Below are 20,790 nucleotides of genomic sequence, written 5' to 3'. Positions count from 1 at the left end.
TCATTCGTGGGGCAATCTTTAATGTGATTTACAAGCCCCACAGTCTTGGCTTTTGCCTTTTTCTTGAAACCCATACAGGCCAATGTTTCTCACTTCCACTTCAGCCAAACTGGCATTCTTCCAATTCCTGTTAATACACTCTCTCCTGAGACAAAAGCCCTCTTCAATTCTCATTCCTTCTTCAGGTCTCAGTGTTATCATTAAGGAAGTAAACTCTATTTCCTCAAGTTTTCCTATAAAGCTGCATACAGATTTCTGAAAGTTAAGATAATGTATATTTATCCTTTATTGGGCATGGACAACAGCAGCTGACAGAACTGATACAAAAATCCAACAGCTCTGTTAGTGAAAAATAAAAGGGTGACAAGATGGAAACAAGAAGCATTGGAACCCACTTCTAGTAACATTTCTTGTTTCATAGTAGTGGTTAGGTAATACAACTAGGAGACTGGGTAAATTCTGTCTACCAGTCCTTTAAAAAAACAAAGAAGTCCATCTTTTATGCAATCAGGCCTTGATTGACTGCTATGGAGTCTTGTGTGGCATCTGGTTAAAAAAAAATGTTCCTAATAATATTTCTTTCAAATACTCTGCAAGAGTCTCAATTAACTCAACAAAAGGTGGATCAATGAATGCAATCTTCTTCAAAATGTAAACATGTAACAGAGTAACAGTGAAACTAACAAAACCTGAACCACAATTTTAGTGAGGCATGTAAAGGGATCCTAGGAATAGTAATTTACTATTATTTCTCAAATGGTTATTACTGTATATAGACTTGTTACCTTCGCCATACTTTGAAGCCTACAGGTGAGAAATCTTGGGCCTGATTGTAAGAGCCGGCATACAAATCCTTATTGAAATCACAATCTGTTACTGTTTTAAAAGTATTCTATGTTGTTTCTAAGCTAGCAGGTGAAATATTTTTGCTGTAATCTAGAAACATTTTTATTTGATTCAAGTCTACTAGGGTTAATAATCCCCTAAACCTAAACATAATGTGCTCTGAACCTTAGGTTTGAGAATAAAACAGCCTAGAACTGTTCTACGTTTCTAAAGCCTAATTTTAAGCTAGGTATCATCTGCTTTAAAGACCATTACAATTCAATCCAGAAGAAAATAACCTCTGCCTAGGAGGCTGGCTTAAAGAAAAATACAGACAACAGTCCAATTTCTGTTATACTGTATACTGCCAATAGATATGAATTATTCATACCATACACAATGGTTAAATTACAAACCAAATAAAAAGGACAAACTGTAAAGTATTATCAAAACTGTGTTTTATTTTCAATACAAGATAAATACCATGCTTGTTACTAGTGCAGTTTAGGGCCAACAATGGCCATATAGCAAACTGCTGAACAGTCACCTAAATGCTGAAGAAAGAAAAGACAAAGTAAACATTAAACACAAAATTGCAATTACAAACATTTTAATAAAATGGAATGAGCTTTTTAATAGAAGCTAATATGGAAGTCTAGTTCTCATGGACACCAAAAAGATGTCTATTTGATCAAATATCACCTTACCTTTTGCACAGAAATCTTATTGTGAAGTCACCAGAGTCAATAGCTAAAATTTTAAGACTTTCTTTGGCCTTCTGGTATTAGACAAATTATTTACAAACCGTGATTTAGTTAATTCATGGATACTGGTAATATGATACAATTTTTTTGTTAAGGGCTTTCCATTAAAAATTGTAAAACAACTTTGTAAGGCTGTACAAGGCTGTAAACTACTTTGCTAATATACCATGGGATGAAGAGGAAAAAGAGTAAGAATAGACCTTTTTTTAAGGCTAAAGTCATCAATGTTATAGATGCATTCCTTAGAATACATTATGATTTACCCCAAGGATCCTTTCCCATTAAATACCACCTGAGTACTACAATTTTCAAAGTAAAAAAATAAACATGAATTCACCATTGTATTTTAAAATAATTTAACTTACAGAATGCTGAGAAGTGTTATGCAGTAACAGTGTGACAAAAAGAACACATCTTCAAAATGAAATGTTTTTACTAAATGCTGGGTCTGTCCAATTATGAAATTAATGCAAAACATTTACACCCATGGCAAATTTTAGGATGCTCGCACATGAAAAACTTTCTGTAGTATTTACTATCCGCTGATACCATTTCAAGATTTGTGTGACTTCAATTAAATTCTACCTAATATTTTAAGACTCCTATTACAATATGTTAATATAGCAGGAAGTCTTTAAAACATTAAAATCTGTCTACACCTAACCAAGTGTTTATATGTCCCATACAAAAACCACAGTAGCTGCATACTCAGAGTGAATGCCAACAACCTGAAATTTTAAAGAAACATTGGTTAAGACAAACCTAAATCAATCTAAACTGGATACAATTGCCTGAATATTTGTAAAAATTCATATTGCTTCTTTCTAATGCCGAGAAAGAAGAGTATAAGAACTTCCTCCCAGAAGCCTAGACATTTTAACACATTTTCTATTTCAACTTACAATGAAACTTTAATCCAGAATCTTTTGATTTCTCTAATCAAAAATCTCACATTACAAACACAAGGAATGCTATATGTAAGGCCACATTTTAAGGAATTTATAATTTTTGGTTGAATATTTATTAAAAAATTAGTCTAAGGCTTCTAAGAGTCAAGTTGCTAAAAAAATGAAATAAATACTCCAGTGTTTAAACTGAAGGTTAATGTAAAAAAACAACACACACACAGAGTAAGAACAGAAAAATAGAATGCTTTGCTACAAAAATCCCACTTAATATATTTTAGCACAAAAATGTCTACTATGTACAATGGATAAGCGTGCATTTAAGTACATACAACTGCAGGAAACATTTACAGACGGCTATGGGATGCAAATGAACTTAATGAATAAAATTTAAAAGGCAGTTATCTGTAAAACAGTTAAGACTCTCAATACTGTATTCTCAGTAAAGAATCAGAACATAAACTTCCTCTTAAAATAACAGGCTAAAGCTTAAAACACAAAATTGGAGCCATCTTATAAAATACAGAAAATGCAATGATCATTCAGGTATGAAAACCAAAATTTTGAGAGCACTCCAACAGAAAGTCTCATAGTAGCATTTCATTGTATAAAACAGTATGTATTTAGGTTATTGGCACATTTAAATACATAAGGGAAAGAGAAAGTCTTTACCCCTCCAACAATTTTCCCCTTTCACTATAAAATGTTATACAACATTCATTAAAATCCCGTGTTTGTTTTAAGAACTGACCTTAAACTAGTAAAAAACAAAGCAATATTCTCCACAGGAGAATTAAATGAAAATAATACCTTAAGCTACAATCCATAAGTTATCTGTGAACTTCAAATTGTAGTTAACTGCTTAAGAATATTCTAGGTAAAGGGGCCATTAAATGGGCTAAACTGTGATCAACAGACATTGCAACTTACTCCAAATCTTGCTTATGAAAACTGACAAAATAAACACTTCCAAATTTACACTGGAATATCCCTTCCAAAACGTATGTCCTTTAACTAAAAGCAGCACAATCGATTCAAAGTGTTGCTTCAGAAGCAATACGACTGAGGTGCTGCATCACTCATTCGTAACTACTGGCTGAAAGGAATGTGACCGCATAGCACTAATAAAAGCCTATGGTTTAACGTTAAACTCAATTTGTTTTCTTGTCCACTACAATTATTAGTAAAAAGAAATGAAAAGGTCTCTGAAACTCTCTTTCTCTCTCAGTTTTTTTTTTTTTTTTTTTTGGTGTTTATATAATGATTTCTCTCTTTGGATTGTTTTTACATGTTAAAAAAAAAGAAAGAAAGAGTTTTCAAATAACATTAGATGAAGAATAAAACAAGGCTTACAATTTTCACCTTTACTGCTATACATTCGTGTGTTATCAGGTAGAGGACTGTAAAAATTAATGGGTCAAACCAAAAAGTTATTTCCTTCTGACAACACTTAAAAATAATGGACTAGCAGCAAACAACTCTAGTACACTCACATTGTCTGCAACAAAAGTTACGTAATGAATTCAGCCACGTAGGGAGAAGAGTGATATAGAATGAGCAAGTAAAGGGTTCCACTGATAAAAAACGAAAAGATAAATGATTTAATTAGTACAAAATTTCCAGTTTCATCTCAAGTTCAAGCAGTTAGATTTTTAGAACTCCATTTAAAAACTGTCAGAGAGTATCTTATTCTCATGGACATTTACTTACCTTTTAAGCTTACTATTAACTAATTTCCCTTGTAATATAGTTATGTCCATACTTCTTCACATTAGGGCATTGTAATTAAAATATAAAAAAGCTAAGGAATGACAAAACACCTATACACAAAACAAGAAAACTGATTTTGGTACAACTCTCAAATAATGTTAAAAAGGCAACTGCATTTTCAACAAGATAGAACACTCGAAAAATTTCTGAGAGCAAACAGTTCTGATAAACGCCAGTGATCCCATGCACAAACAGTCTAATCACAAAATGTTTTAAAATAAAACTAGCAATAATATGAATAACTTTTTGAAACAGCTAATTCTGTGAGAACTAGTATGATAGCGGACAAAATGAAAGTGAAGAACTGCAGTGCAAATCTCTGGAGGGTTTCTACAAGTTGCACATGACATAATATCCAGGGTACCTAAATACTTTTAAGCATTGCCCTAAAATTTGGCTATATTTTTAAAAAACCAATGTGTATATACCAGATTGCTCCAAGATAATCAGATCTTAAAAACAAATTAACTTGCCTAGGATTTCAACTCAAATTTCTGAAATAGTGATTCGGAATGACCTTCCTATAAAAGTATCTAATCTAGTTGACACTCTGCCTATGCTAATTTTGCAATTAAGAACACATGCTAGCCAAGTGCTTTTAATGTGGGCCTATATGCATGGCAGATTTGAAAAAAATCTTTGATTAAGTCACTCTAGCATGAATCAAAAGGTTGCATGAATACACACAAGACTCCTTAAACTGTGGTGACAGGGTACACCTATAGTCACCCATTACACATACAGAATACAACTCGATATTAGTAAGCATCACGCCCTTCCAAAATCTATAGTAACCAGAAAATAAAACTAATGCTCTCCTTACTCACATTTGTCTGCTGCACGGCTGTATTTACACTGCCTATGGCTTCAAAAATAAACCATAAGCACTATTAGTATAAAACAGCAAATAACTGCCGCATCAAATCAGAATTGTCAAAATATTTCTTCAATGCTAGCAGTTTACAATTAAGCGTTTCAGTACATCTGTGTTGTAATTAAGCTGCATTACTGTAGCAAATAACGTATGGGTTTTTACTAAAATGTTAAAACCACAAAATTTTTTTTGACCCCTAAACACATTGACTGAATTGCTATGTCTGTGAAATTTTACAAGTTTACATACCATTCAGCAAAATCACAAGCTAACTAGGTAAAAACAGCTAGAAAAGCAGAATATAGAAATATTAAATATCCATGTAATCGCCTATTCTAATATCAAAATCAAGGGCAAGAGACACTTAATTAGTATGTTTAATTCACTGAACCAAGATTAGATTGGTGCATATCCAAAAACGCTATTGCAATGCTTTTTTAAAGGACAGTATAAATGTCATAGTAACATTATCTTTAGATATTGCTGAACACAAGACTTTCCCTGAGGTGTAAACATCAAATAACTTGAACAGCTTTACACATCAGCCCCATTAAACAGTTTATTACAACACTACATCTATTGTAATCAAAGTGGTGCTGTTTACAGACATTATCATATGAACATTTTTAACAAGAACAAACTACTATAAAAACAAGCATTTACTTGACGTTTTTTTCCAATTGCTTGCACATTATAATGGCCAAATGTATATAACCAGTAATAAAGTTGCAAAAGCTATTAACTTTTTAAATCACACAGGTTTCCTTCAAATAAAACAGTTAAGCAACATAAAAAATAAAAGTAGAGCTACTGGTTACCATTTATGCAGATTTGCTTTATTCAGATCTATTCCTGTTCATTTTATCCATGAATCCTTACAGGTTCAGTTCAATCACAAGAAGCAAACTGCTGGACAAGCGTCATTTTTCCCCCATGAAGACTGTTTTGTCTTGGAAGGTGTTCCTCTTCCTTCAGCTGTAATGTGTCAAAATTTGTGATGTAGATTTTGCTATTCCCCATAATACACAGAAAAACGCTGGCTTAACTATACATACACAAGTCGTGCATCTACTTCACTGTTACGTATTCTAACACAATAAGCATTGACTGAAACAGTAGCTGCCTTTATGGTGGAGAAATGCTCCCAATTTATGTGCTGATTAAAACCGAGACATTCTGATTTCATTCTTCTTAGTTATTACTGCCTTATTAATTTAATGACTGGAACAGAGATGAAAATATAGCAGCTGCTGTTTCTGTGATGATGGAAACATTTATAACTCATTTTCTAAAGTATGCATACTACAAAAATAAATGGAAAAATGCTTGAATGGTTTTAATGTAAATATTTTTCATTCACCCACATATCAATTCTAAAGAACCCATTAACAAATGTGAACTGAATATAAAATGCAATTAATTATTTTACAAATTAGTTGTATTTATTTGACAGCATACAGGAACTTCTGCAAATGTTATAAATCAAACTTTCATGTTACAAAATTTATAAATAAAATTTATATATAGCTCAGTATGCACATTTAAATAAATATGACATCCACGTACAAATCTTTAGACATAATACAAGTTTAAAACATTTACTTTACTTTCACTCTATTCCACCTATATTGAAATAACTAATGTAATATATAAGCTAACCAAAAACAAGCTATAGAATCTACAATGATAAATTTCATTGAAAACTCACACAAAGAAAAAAAAAACAGTAAATTTGATAAACTAAAATTTCAAGAATACAAAAATATGCAAACTTCAGGTAGAGGTTCACAAAAGAAACATTCAATTAACTTGCATGTAAGTGATCACTGAAACACCAGATATTTAAAATATAAATTCCAAGAGAGCATTTTAATAAGATGATGTAGTAAGAGGTAAAGGGCACAATATTTAGTGATATTCTTGCCATAAAAGTAATTGGAAAATACTTTCTGCTTTGTAATTAAGAGTAATTCATATTCTGTCACAACTATAAAATGTTATATTTTGTCCTTTCCTCCCCAACTAGGCTGTAAGCATCTTAAGAGCATCAATACATATATGCATTCACATTGCCTAGCAGTAAAAATCTAAATTTTACAACTGCAAAAGAAAAAAAAAAACAAACAAAAAACCCCCCAAAGAGCCCCCAAAAAACTAGATGTTTTAATCCTGGACTTTCTCTTTTAAATAGTTTCTATTTGCCAATATTTTTCAGTGAGATACTTAAGCCATTTCAAATGTTACCTTTTATTGTACCTTTATCTTATGTTGATGAAGCTTTAGGTGGAATTATTTCATGGGAAAAAAATCTAGAAAGGTAGCTTTCATAGGTTTTATTGTTATTCCTTGCAATGTATTTTTAAAAACTGGTATTAAAGAAAGATAAGGAATATGTTCTAACCTGAAAAGACGCACTACTAGGAAAGTCATAAATATTACTGCAAAAGTATGTTATCTCCTTAACCTTTTTGTTGTGATGTGAGAGAGAAAGAGAGATCTGGTCATTAAAGAGGGAAAAATTATTTAAAGTCACAGTGAGCAAAAAATACCCAATCCTTCCAAAAAACATATGGCATACACTGCAACTTATTCTTATTCATCACTCCAAAGGAGAATTTTACTACTTTTTCTGCAGAGAATCCTGTTTGTGAAATTATAACACACATCTTTTTGCAGGACAAATGCACTCATCTTTTGCTCGATTATACTTCATAGATCTTTACTATTAAGAAGTCCCTCATTTTCACCATACAGACATAAAATCTGGGGGGTTGTCTGACAGTTTTTATTTCTCTTTCTAAACACTTTACATTTATCATTTGGAAATACAAATTTTACAAACTCAAACGGAAGCAAATTTGAAGGCAATACAACCCATTTCCAATAATCCAATCCCATATTATACTCTCAAATTTCTAGGTAGACATCTACATAAACAAAGATATCAAAAAAGCTTAAAAGTGACATACATTCAATGCTCATGTTTTCAGAATACCATTTAGTCGAATATGTTAATGTCAAAGTCACACAATTAACTTGTTTTAGCTATCAGTTATAAAAAGATCTATGTAAACACTTGTTAAAAAACTAAGAAAAATGGAATCTACAGCTCTTTAATGAAGTCTACAAAGTAAGCACTAAGTAAAATTTCAATACAGAGAAGCACCTGTATTTTGAGATAATGTAAGATCAAGCCAATTCTAACAACTCAAATTATGAGCATTTCTGTTAGAAACTTAAGTAAATTCGTTAGCATCAGTATTTCTAAACTCATGGCCAATTCACCTTTCTAGTAAGGTTCAAATATATTTTTGATATGGCTCTTTCACAGGTTTTCACATTAATATTGAATTAAAAGAATTAAATGAATATTGAATTGAAAGAACTCTAATACACATTTAGAGATGTGCTTCTATTAACTCAGTGAAATAAACTTCACTTTTCTGAAAATTTCTCCTTAATGAGAGGAATGAGGATGGAGTGGGCAAAAGAAATAGAAGATTCTGAATATAAGTCAACTCTTGTAAATCAAAATTCCTTCTTGCATTGACTAAAACATTGTACATAAAAATTCTGTTTATTGCAGTTATTTACAAAAATTCCCTTACTACCACAACATTTGGTATTTCCTTCTTTCTATCTGTGGACATAGTACTTACCTTACCTCATTTTAACTAAAGTCTTTCATTACACTATAAAACATGTATATACAAGATGGATGCTCTAGGCAGTTCACTATAAACTTCACCACAGTCAAGGAAAACTCATCTTTGTCCCCCAAATTTCACAAAATGGACATTTCAAAATAAGCTATTTAAGTGATTTAGAATTTCCTGTGAGGATTAAGAATACCCTACCACAGAAGGCAAATTAGTAAATTTGGATAGCATATATGGCACACTTACCCCTTTTTGGTTATTAGGTTTTCTTTAAAACCATGCTAACTAAATATTCATTCAAAACATTAGTTATTCAAAGTGATCTAATTTACAAACTGAAACAATGGTAGTAAATTTCACACTGAGATGAAGGTGAGAGCAAGGTGACTCACATTGGCACTGAATTTTCTTTTAACAGGGAACATTAATCATTTGTAAACAAAACCCATTCTTAAACCACAGTGAGCAAAAAACACGCTATACATCCATTCAAGGGAGTACTTCCTATCCTCCTGTCACTTCAACTAAGATAGCTGTGTAGTCAGGTTTCACAAATATTAAAAGCAAGGAAACTTGGAGCAAAAGAAGTGAGAACTAGCATATCGGGATGAAGCACAGCAGTTAGGGTATATGGGAAAACACAAACACAAGGCTGGATAATACTAGGCAGATCTCAGATGACCTAAGAGTTGCAGAAATAATTTTTAAATACCATTACCACCAGTATCATTCATTGGATAATTAAGAGAACTTAATTTTCACGTTGGCCTCAAAGTAACACTAAATCTTAGCATATAAAAAAAGAACTTTTTATTCTTTTGGCTTTTTTTGTTTTTCTCAAATTAACGAAAAACTATAAACTAAATAAAGAATGCAAAGCACACTAAATCTCGTGCAATAACAACACAACCTAAGATTATGGTATCTATGGTAAGTCTTACAACAAAGTGTAGTTATTTAATCCATATTCCACACAAGATGCTTAAAATTTTAATCGAAGAAATGGACAATGATTTGAAAATATGTAAAACCTCATATTTCAGGGAGAGAAAAAGCATGAATAAAGAGTATATTAAAAAATATTTTGGACTCATTACTCTTTGTACACAAAGAAAAACTAAATCATTTACAGAAATCTGTTGTGTGGCATTGTTCCAAACAAGTAATAAGAGGAATGCAATCTAAAAGAAAGTAACTGTGAAAGTAAAATTATTTCTGTAAGAAGTGTACAATCTTAAAACACTGAACTACTTTTGTTTTGCTCAGAGTGGTCTGAGAATAGAGGCAGAAATTACAGAATATGAAATACAATGTATTTACATACTGAAAATTTACAATACTGATATTCCCATTAAAATATTACCTACTTGAACTTAGATACTGGATGTTTTTAGAAAAATTAATACATATTTTAAATGAGAGAATGCAATTAACATTACCAACAGTTCAAACACAAAAAAAATTAAGATGGGACAGACATTAACAGCTTGCCAACATCATTAAGATTCCAGTTAAATTAAGAACTTGCCCTTTTAGCCATTCATCACTTAAATAATAAATTACATTATTGTTTTATTTATATACACGCTTACTGACATTCATGTTAACTTCCAAGTTACTTGTATTCCATTTAGTCCATTTAAGATTTACATGAAAGCTCAAAAGGACTCATATTTTAAAAACTTCTAAAAAGGTCGACAGACCCTATTACGATAATAGTTAATGTGCAGATAGTTTTTTTTGTTTGTTTAAAAGTTTTTCACTTGAATATATTTAATCCTAGCTCCCAACCCTGTAAATTCACATCTACATCCGCAACAAATACTGTTTGGTATAGCAAAGGTACAATATTCCAGGATAACAGAATTTTTTGCCCTAGAAATGCTTATGTTAAAATTTTGCTTGGATGAAGGCACATAACAATATTACAACTCAATTCTGATTAATGTACAAACAAAACATGGGAATTTTGGTATGGTACACATCAGTGATTAAGAAAAAATGTCAACAATAGTTTGCAAGTTAGGAATTCATAGTTAATGTCTGAATGTAATGAAACTCAAGCCATGATATAGTTAGGTGTACCCATTACTGGAATGTAATGTTAGTTAATTCAAAGTATTTAAAATTAACAATGGACTTTTCAAGGCGTTTACTTGGCTAACTATGCTAGTTTAACTAAAACCAGGAAGAAAACTCATTAATTAACTTTGGTATAATCTGGTTCAGAAGCCCCTTGATGGGCACATCCAATCTTGAAGATTAATTAAAAATGTATGAAAGTTTTGTTATCATGCCTTCAATAATTAAAAGCTTGTAGATAACTGGCAAAGTCTAAATAAAAATATAATGTGCAGAACCTGACCTTACTATAAACGAAATGGCTGATATAGTTAAGCATTCAAGTAATAAGTTGGCCATTCACCTTAAACAACTGATGGACACTGAGAATTTTTTCATAAAATGGGATTAAGATTTGTTCAACCCAAGGGGGGGAAAAAACTACATCTTTAAAATTTAGTGTTTAGATTTACATGACACAACATTTAATCCTTACATCCAAAAACAGTATTAATTTCAATAAGCTCAGTTTTAAAGTAAGAGATGTTATGCTTCATACTAGGTGTTTTGAGATTTACATTAACTTCTGAAATACAATACATGGAAAACTATTTTAAAATTAAGGTTTTGATAAATAATTTAAGATGCATGTTCGAAATGCTAGGAAAGTATTAAAACTCGCCTTTCACTTCAAATAGCCCATAAAACTGTAAATAATGTAATAGCTAATGTACCATAAAAATAAGACTTACATGTTTATTTTATAAATAGTATTATTCAAAAAGGATCTCATTTGCTAAAATATACCTATTATAGTTAAAGAAACTGCTATTCTGTCACAGAATTACATACACTTGATAGTCTTTGGTTTTGCCCATGACAATTTAAATACTAACAATTACCACGACTAAATTTTCAGTGTTTCCCATGATTATGGAAAATAATTGTGTAGAGTAGTTACCTATAAGGGGTTTGTTTTAGCCTAATTTAATTTGGATATGCCACCAACATATAAAGAAAAATTATTTGTTTACAGAATAACCTTCGTGTCACATGCACAAGCCTCATAGTGCCCTCCCCCTACTTTTCACATGAATAAATGCTGTTCACAAATATAAAAATAAAATTACACGTGAAAATGAAGTATAAACAGACAACTTCCCGCTTTATGAAAAATGTACACAAGAAATAGTTTTAAAATACAGAAAAAAAGACACAATGATTATGGTTTATGAATGAAACATCAAAGAAAATTATTTCAAGGTTATTCTAACCTGGGATGCATGATTTGATACAATTTAAAATTCTTAGATATGGAGTACCCTGAATCCATTTTAATTAAGTTTCATATCTTCTTCGCAAATTAAAGGATATGGTTTCTTTTATTTTAAAACAAAAACCAGATGCCAGTAAAAGTGTCTTTTCTAAAGAGTATTTTTTTAAAGTACAAAAGCTCTTTCAATGCTGAGAAACCATCTTCCTGTATTATAAGCTATTATAGTGTTAGATTTTCTTTAAAAGTTTTAGGGAGTTAGTTCAAGGAGAGAAACTTTCGATTTACTTTTAAAAGTCCAAGCACATTTCATATATATATGTATGTATGTATGTATGTATGTATATACGTATATATATATGAATTAACTTCCTGTATTTTATATTTCAAATTACATACAAACTATCTATATAATTAAGACAATTCCAATTTTTAGATTTTAGAAGTAGACATGAGTCCTCTTGATTGTTTTCTTGCTTTCTTAAGACCATTAACAATCTCAAAGTTTTAACTCAGCAATACAATATTCAAGGATAAAAGGTCAAAATTTTTTTTTACCTGTCATTACTCACCTGTCATTTGTCTCAGATGTTTCCAGAAGATTAAATTCAGAACAAGTAGTTGGACCACTTAAAATGTAGGTTTATACTGTATAAACGATAGCCTTGGAGTTATAATTACTGTTAATAACACATATGCTAAATATAACAGGAACAAGGAATACCCACCTTCTTCTAACGATGACGATACTCGCGTTCTCGGTCCCGTTCTCGGTCCCGATCTCGGTCCCGGTCCCGGTGTCTCTCTCGCTCTCTGCTTCTCTCTCTATAATAATCATCATGACGATCTCTACTACGGGATTTATGACGCCGACTCTTTTCTCGTGATCTACTATGGTCCCTCTCTCTTGATCGTTCACGTCTTCTAAAAGAAATTACTGGATTAATGCTCTCTGTAAGTGGATAGCAGTGTTTAAAAGTACCCAAGGAAAAACTTCTTTACAAATCTAGTTTAGACTTAGCATATCCTGAAATTCCAATAATGATTTACCAATTCACCAACAAGCATGAATAAAAATCCCCTTTTTTTTTTTTGAAGATTTTATTTATTTATTTGACAAAGAGAGACAGCCAGAGAGAGAGGGAACACAGGCAGGGCGAGTGGGAGAGGAAGAAGCAGGCTCCCAGTGGAGGAGCCTGCTGTGGGGCTCGATCCCAGAATGCTGGGATCACGCCCTGAGCCGAAGGCAGACACTTAACGACTGCGCCACCCAGGCGCCCCAGAAATCCCATTTTTTAAAATATTCACCCCCAAACTGGGAACCAGACACACTGGGGCAATACATCGTATCTGCTATAACATCTAATAGCCTAAAACAGACATGTAATATTTACTGAACAAAAAACAGAAAGGTAAAGGAGAAAAATTTTCAAAGGACAAGCTGTTTCAAACTAAAGACTGTACAGAAGGTAGTTTTTTAGACATAAAATTCATGAAATTATGAGACTTAAATACATAAAAATTACCACCCATTAACAGGTGACCTAAACTTATATCTAAGTATCAATTTTACATTTGTAAGTATCCCAAATATGATTCATCGTAAGTCCTACTCCACTAAGAAATTTTCTTATATATGTTTGCTGCACGGATGTGTGACAGGGACCTGGGGAACATGGTGAGAAGCAGAGTTCAAAACTCAGCACTTATGACCACTAGAAAATATTGGGATACAATTCACATTGTTATTCAATAAAAAGAAATGTTTCATGAGCTGCCTTCAAAAATAAACCAGGGGCACCTGGGTGGCTCAGTCAGTTAAGCGTCTGCCTTCAGCTTAGGTCATGATTCCAGAGCCCTGGGATCAAGTCCCACATTGGGTTCCCTGCTCAGCAGGGAACCTGCTTCTCCCTCTTCCTCTGCCTGTCTCTCCCCATGCTTGTGCACGCACACACTCTCTCTCAAATAAATAAATAAAATCTTTAAAATAAAATACGTAAAATTTCAAGGTTAGCTGCAATGCTAAAAAAAGGAATTACCTAATTAGAAAACTGAGAACAGATCATTTACTCACTAACTCCCTTGTTCAAAGAAATATTTATTTAGCACCTATTCTGTACCGAACACTGTTTAGTCATTAGAAATACTGTAGTGAAGAGGACAGGTAAGGCCCCTTCCATCTTCCAACATCTGTTCTAGTGAAAACAAATGTGCAATAATAATAAATAGGGATGCCTGGCTGGCTCAGTCGGTTAAGGGTCTCTTGGTTTCAGCTCAGGTCATGATCTCAGGGTTACAAGACTGAGCCCCATGTCAGGCTCTGTGCTCAGCACAGAGTCTGCTTGGGATTCTTTCCCTCCTCCTCTAACCTCCCCCTCAAAAAAATAAAATCTTAAAAAAAAAAAGACTATGGAAAGTACTATGAATATTCTAAGTACTATCGAAGAAATAAAAAGAAAAATATGACAGAAAAACCTAGGAGAAGACCTCTCCTAGAAGTTAGATTGAGTTGAAGCATGAAGAGTAAGAAGCCAGCTATGTGAAGAGCCAGGGAAAAGGGCTCCCAGCAGAAGGAATACCAAGTATAAAACCAGTGAGGTGATTAAGTATTGATGTATCAAGGGGAAGAGAAGGGAGACCACTATGACTAGAGAATAGTGGGAAAGGGGTGAGGTACACAACGAGGCTGAAAAGACAGGCGGGTATTACCCAGTGCCTCAATTTTTACAATCTTATTCTAAGAGTAACTGGAAACATCTGAAGGGTTTTAAAAGCAAGCAAACACCTGACATTTGATTGAATGTAAAAAAAGAAAAAAAAGTTACTCTAGCTGTTTCATAAACAGTAACAAGTAAAATCAAAGTCCTATTTTAAAGTCCCAAACACAGTATTTTTTCTATTTGTAAAGTAACCGTTTTAAATAGACATGAGACAGGAAAGTTCTACCTTGATCCAGAACCATAAGACTTGGATTCAATTCCATGAAGGCAATCTTGCAAAGAGCTAATGAGAACTTTGCAACGATCATCAGCAGATACTTTGGATTGTTTAATTAAAGAAATTGCAGTCACCAATGTCTCAATAGCACTCCCATAATCACCTAATGAGGGAAAGGAGAGGGGGCTGAAATCAAATAAATTGTTTCCAAAATACCACCAAACCACTTGGGGTTAAGAGTAATAAAGCATTTTATAAAAGACCGCTAAAATTAACTACAGAAGATGTCTTAATTTTTTTAGTGTTTCACCATTTGGAAAACGCTTTTATTATGTGTATGAAATTAGCACAATTTGTTACTATTACAGCTGTGTAAAGCAGCTATAGTAATATGAGAATCATATTTAAAATATGAGAATCAAATTTAAGCCATTAAATATAAGGACTAAAACTTAAATCTACACGTAAAAATTTTAAATTATGGCTCTTGTCATTAGTGTGACGCATAGTTTCCTTCGATGTCTTTTAAATAAACACAGGTATGATTTGGGAATATGACTTTAAGTACTACATGCAAATGACCAATCTTCAAGATTGCACATAGTTTTAGGTCATTCCTAATAACATAAATAAGAAATATTAATACAGGAAGAAATATACAAACCAGCACTGGCATCAGACACAGCTCTTGAAATAGCACTGCTTGAGATTGCCCTATTTCTATTCATGATTTCTTCAAACTCAGCTTCACTCAATGGCGTTCTTGCAGTATCCATTTCCCTATAAAATAAAAATAAATCTTAAATTGTACTCAACAAATTTTCTAAGTTAGTCCTAACAGTATAAAACAATTCATACTAGTTGCTTTTGACAAGTGTCTCAGAGCTAGTAGTTATTTTTCCAGAATGAAGCATACTATTTATCCTACAAAGAGAACTAGTCTAAGCAAAATTCTCTTATACCACTATCTTTCAGGCGAAATAAAGTAGCAACTTAGAATCCCTGTCTTTCTGGAGGCCAGAAATAATGTATTTACATATCTACAATATAATATTTTTCAGAGTCACACAAAAACAGATATAATAATAAACTGTTCTGATGAATATATATGATAGTGATATATCATTATATCTTTTACTTATATATATTTTTAAATGATGGCAACAAAAAATACAGCCCTACATGATTAAGGAATTTGGTTACATTTATGTTTGGATCCTCTAGGCACAAGGCCCAACTCACAACAAGATAACAAATGTCTGATTAACTAACAGAACCTCAGGCGGGTACAAGATCTTAGACCATCTTGTTTGCCCCTGAATCCCCAGAAGAGTATCTGGCAAATAAAAGATAGTAAGTATAAACAACTGTTGAAAAAAATAAGTGCCACAATTTTCGGAAGCTGCTTGACAACTTTAAAAATTATACATGTACATTGTGTGTCAACTATATTTCAATAAAAAAAGAAAAAGCTGTACAATGTACAGTATAGGAAAAAGAAAGCTTTTTGCCATCTGAGTTACTAGTTACTACGTAGGACACTGAGTTGAGGGAGGCAGTAGCAGTTCATCCCAATGAAAAGAGAAAAGAGTTAATCTATCTTTTGCATGCTTTCAAGGTATTACTGTTATTCCCCAAACTTTATAAACATCCTAAGCAAATTACAAGTTGTTCAAAATACAAGTATAATTTCAACTAAATGCTGTGACTTGTGCCCATCCTATCCCTCTTAAAAAAAAAAAATCCCATGTATGAGTTTTCTCTAATCTTCAATTAAAAATTAGTCATTAATAACCATCAACCCACTCTTGAAAACGTAATACTGCAAAAATCCTATTATGTTAGGAAAAAGATATGAAACTCAAATTTTAAAGAGTCAAACCAAGTCACATAACCCACTCTTCTATACTAAAGGTGAACACTTAATACGAATTCACTCATTGGAATTAAAGTGAACAGAAGTTATACTTCAGCAGTTCTAATAGTTTTCTTTAAAAAAAGTATTTTTAAAAAAAGATTTTATTTATTTACTTGAGATAGAGCAAGCACAAGTGGGGTGGGAGGGGGTGGGGCAGATGGAGAGGGAGAAGCAGGCTCTCAACTAAGCAGGGAGCCTGACTTCGGGCTCGAACCCAGGACCCTGAAATCATGACCTGAGCCGAAGGCAGACACTTAACCAACTGAGCCAACCCAGGTGCCCCCAAACAGCATTTTTGACAGTCATGCAACCTCTACGAATAGATAATGGTCAATGGACTTTGCTTACAACATCGAATTTATTGCCATGTGCCTGTGCAATTGCATGGAATTAGGCAGATTCTCAAATCCATTCCTTCAGGACATTATCAGACAAAACGAAATACAAAGCAGTTTAACAGTGATAGTTTAAAAATATAAACTCAGGAAGAAATTAAAGGGGGCAAATTCAAATAGTTCCTAGAGATTATAAACCTAGCTCTCTAAATTATGTTTTGAGTTATGGATAGTTTTTAAATGACTTTCAAATGACCTTCAATAGTGTTTCCACCCAGCTCTTCTCCAAGGATCACCATTAATTATTTTAATTTCCACAAAAACTGTTTTATAAGCCTTTGTCTAACTAAATACACTTATAAATTATTGAATGTTCCCATTTTAAATAAAAGTTGGTAATTTGCTACTCAGGACTCCTGATCAGCATGAGATAATCAATAGTACCCATATAAGAAACTGATCTAATTCCTAAAATGAAGAAACTTTGGTGCTCTGTGTAGTATCACCAATGGTAAGTGAGATCCATTTTAAAATCTTAAAAGTAGCTTAGGGAATCCCATCTGCTCACTTAAATTATCTTTCTTAACCTCTTTTACCTTAAAAAATAATGAAAATGAACCCCCAGGATTAGTGACTTGCTCTAAATCATGCAGCTTTATTAAGTGGCAGAGGTAGATTATTCCCAATGCTGTTTTGTATGTCTTTCACCATACGATACTGCCTCTTCTAACAAGAGAAAACAATACAGAAAATGAAATATCGGGGAAAAGGCCATAATTTAAAAAAAGCAAACAAAAACTTAAGTGATGAGAGTGTGGAATATCTTTTACCAATCAAATACACCAACTCTACTGTCATCAATACATACTAACTTACCTTCCAGGAGGACCATAGTCACCCCTATCATATGGTGGGGGTCGGCCATATGGATCTGTTGGTGGTGGACCCCGACTATCTGATGTAGGCATGCCGCTGTTAGTCGGTGGAGGAAAGAAAGCTGGGTTCACATGTGGAGCTGGTGGTGGGGCACCTGGAGGTGGTCCAGGAAGATGCGGAGGAGGAGCAAGTGTAAGGGGTGGCCCAAGAGGACCAGGTGGGCGAGGTGGAAAGGGGCCTGGAGGTGGAGGTGGTCCCTGTTGTGGAGGTGGTGGACCAGGAGGGGGGCCGTAGCCTGGAACTGGAGGTGGAGGGCCAGGAGGAAGCGGACCCAATGGAGGCTGCCCAAAAGGTTGTCCAGGAAAAAGAACTGGTGGTGGAGGGCGATCTCCTCGATTAGGAGGCCCAGCTAAAGGAGGAGGCAGAACCTGACCAGGAGGTGGAGGACCCGGTGGACCAGGTGGGCCTGGAGGACCTAAGGGTGGACGCGGTGGAGTCTGTCCAGCTATAGTATAAAGGAGAGAGGAGAGAGAGAGAGAAAAAACACTTCAATAAAGTACTGTAACCTTTATGCCAAGATACTTTTAAAGCACAACTCATAGACCAAGATTCTTTCTCTTTAAATGAAACCCATAAGGTAAATGCTACACTAACAACTACAAAAGTGAAGTATATCTTTACAAATTTAGCTAGTTCAATTTATGCTTAAGAAAAATTATTGAAACAAAAAATGTTAATAAAGATTACAATGCTTAGAGATAGTTTCCATCTTTCAGCGTACACACATTTCTTACAGTGAAATCACCCACCTTATATTCTACTCTGATGCCAAGCTAGAAAGTGAAACAAGGAAAAATGGTCTTGAAAGGATTTTTTAAGAGGTAAGAAAATAAGACGGATGTAAATATTCTATATATAAGTCAAGCAAGTTTGGAGAAAAATAAAGACCTTTTAGGCCAAAAATGGGTATTTCCTCTATGCTGTGCCCCATATGCCATGGAATCCTAGTTTCCAGGAACAAAGGCCGAGTTCCTTTAACAAGATGCTTGATCAAATTTCCTGGATTCCAAAAATAGCATAACAAGGAGAGTAAGTCACATTAATAATGCATTACTTGAAAAAGAGAGAAAAGGAAAAGAGGTATTAAGGTAGACACATTTTATCCATGGTAATTTAAGAAAAATTTTACCTGGAAAAGGTGGGGGTGGCCCTCCTGGTCCCGCTGGTCCAGGAAATCTGTCCCCACCGGGAACAGCCCCTGGAAAACGGCCCCGTCCTCTACCACCTTGTGGAAATGCTGCACGTGAACTGCCTCCTGGAGGACCAGCTTTACCTTCCCCAGACATTTGTCCTGATTGTGTAGCTGCAAATATCCAAATACTCATAAATAGCATTTATTAAAATAGTCCTCTGAAATGTAACCACTGCTATTAGAAACAATTCTATTTCAAAGTTCACGTATGCTATTTGCTAACTTGCAGATGCCCTGGGCCTGTCCATACTACATGAAGAAGTACTGGTTAGGAAACATTCATATGTAGTTAAGTTCTTCTCGAGTTTCAAAATATCCAGACTTAAATGTATTTCCAGTGAGTAAGTATGAGTTACTTTCAAAATACTAGTACTCTACAGCAGCCAAGACTGAAATTCCCCCAACAGAAATCTGAATTTCAGTGAGCATGGATAATTTAAATTTTGTATCATATTTTCAGTTAAGTCTTAAGTGCTAGAACATTAAAAGAAAAACAACCACTTGAATTTTTGTTAATTGCATGATCATCCACCTTATCTCTTTAAGTGATAGCATTCATTAAGTGTGTAATGGCAAATCTTTTCTATATTCACTTTACCAAGTGGTGGAAGGTCTTGGTGCCAAGCAGAAAATCAACGAGTATTTTCTGGTTACCAGTGGTTTCTCCCCCACCACACACACATCCACATAACTTTCCTTCAATCTAAGGATTAAAATGTAGTTTCTTCCTTTCTCTAGGATGGGAACAACAGGATAAGAATGGCAGGGCTATAGAACTTGCACACTGTTGTATAATACTGGGTCTGAGACATGTAGAGAAAAATGGGAATGGGTTTTCAGTACACAGGACCACAGTCATAAACCAGATTTAATTCAAAGGATAGACTTTCTAAAAAGGACTCTCCAATGAATTAAATATTAAGATGACTTCTCTAGTGTAATATCTAACAAATACTAGCAACATTCATTAAAATGCACATCTTTTAATAAAGGCCTCTGAGGGATTGCTTACTTTTCCTGGACTGCATTTCAAATTGACTCAGGAACTGTTTATTGCATGGAGTTACAACAGGATTCTGACCATGAAGTTCTCTTTTAGGCAACAGATCCATTAACTTTTTTGAGGATGCTTCAGATCCAACACCAACAAGGGCAAACCTAAAAGACGTTTAAAGGAGTGAGGAGGGTAGGTGAGGAGAGATTAACAAAGCTACTGTTACTAAAAAGGAAATGGTATGAATTTACCTTTATCTAAGACAAATGAAAGTATTTCTTAAATTAAAACTATACAAGTTCATACTTTCATCTTTAACTTTTTCAAAGTAACAACATACCATACAC

At 33.6% G+C, this 20,790-nt stretch overlaps 1 protein-coding gene across 5 annotated transcripts in view; it reads right to left on the bottom strand.

The window, feature by feature from the left end:
- Window positions 1-1,266: 1,266 nt before the first annotated feature.
- Window positions 1,267-20,790, bottom strand: part of CPSF6 (cleavage and polyadenylation specific factor 6) — a 35,593-nt gene continuing 16,069 nt past the window's right edge. For 2 of the 5 annotated variants that reach the window (XM_040637247.1, XM_040637248.1), the window contains exons 4-11: window positions 20,462-20,607; window positions 19,387-19,560; window positions 19,146-19,256; window positions 18,198-18,702; window positions 15,733-15,848; window positions 15,078-15,231; window positions 12,860-13,055; window positions 1,267-6,113 (exon numbers count right to left, since the gene is read on the bottom strand). In XM_040637247.1, the coding sequence (XP_040493181.1) occupies window positions 12,866-13,055; window positions 15,078-15,231; window positions 15,733-15,848; window positions 18,198-18,702; window positions 19,146-19,256; window positions 19,387-19,560; window positions 20,462-20,607 (1,396 nt within the window). In that variant the 3' untranslated portion in view covers window positions 1,267-6,113; window positions 12,860-12,865. The remainder of the gene's footprint in view (window positions 6,114-12,859; window positions 13,056-15,077; window positions 15,232-15,732; window positions 15,849-18,197; window positions 18,703-19,145; window positions 19,257-19,386; window positions 19,561-20,461; window positions 20,608-20,790) is intronic. The other 3 variants (XM_040637249.1, XM_040637250.1, XM_040637251.1) reach the window with 3 other exon arrangements.

Source organism: Ursus maritimus, unplaced genomic scaffold, assembly GCF_017311325.1.
Source record: "Ursus maritimus isolate PB19 unplaced genomic scaffold, ASM1731132v1 scaffold_21, whole genome shotgun sequence".
Lineage (NCBI taxonomy): Eukaryota > Metazoa > Chordata > Mammalia > Carnivora > Ursidae > Ursus > Ursus maritimus.
The sequence above is the reverse complement of the archived record's forward strand: the minus strand, read 5'-3'. Positions and strand labels throughout refer to the sequence as shown.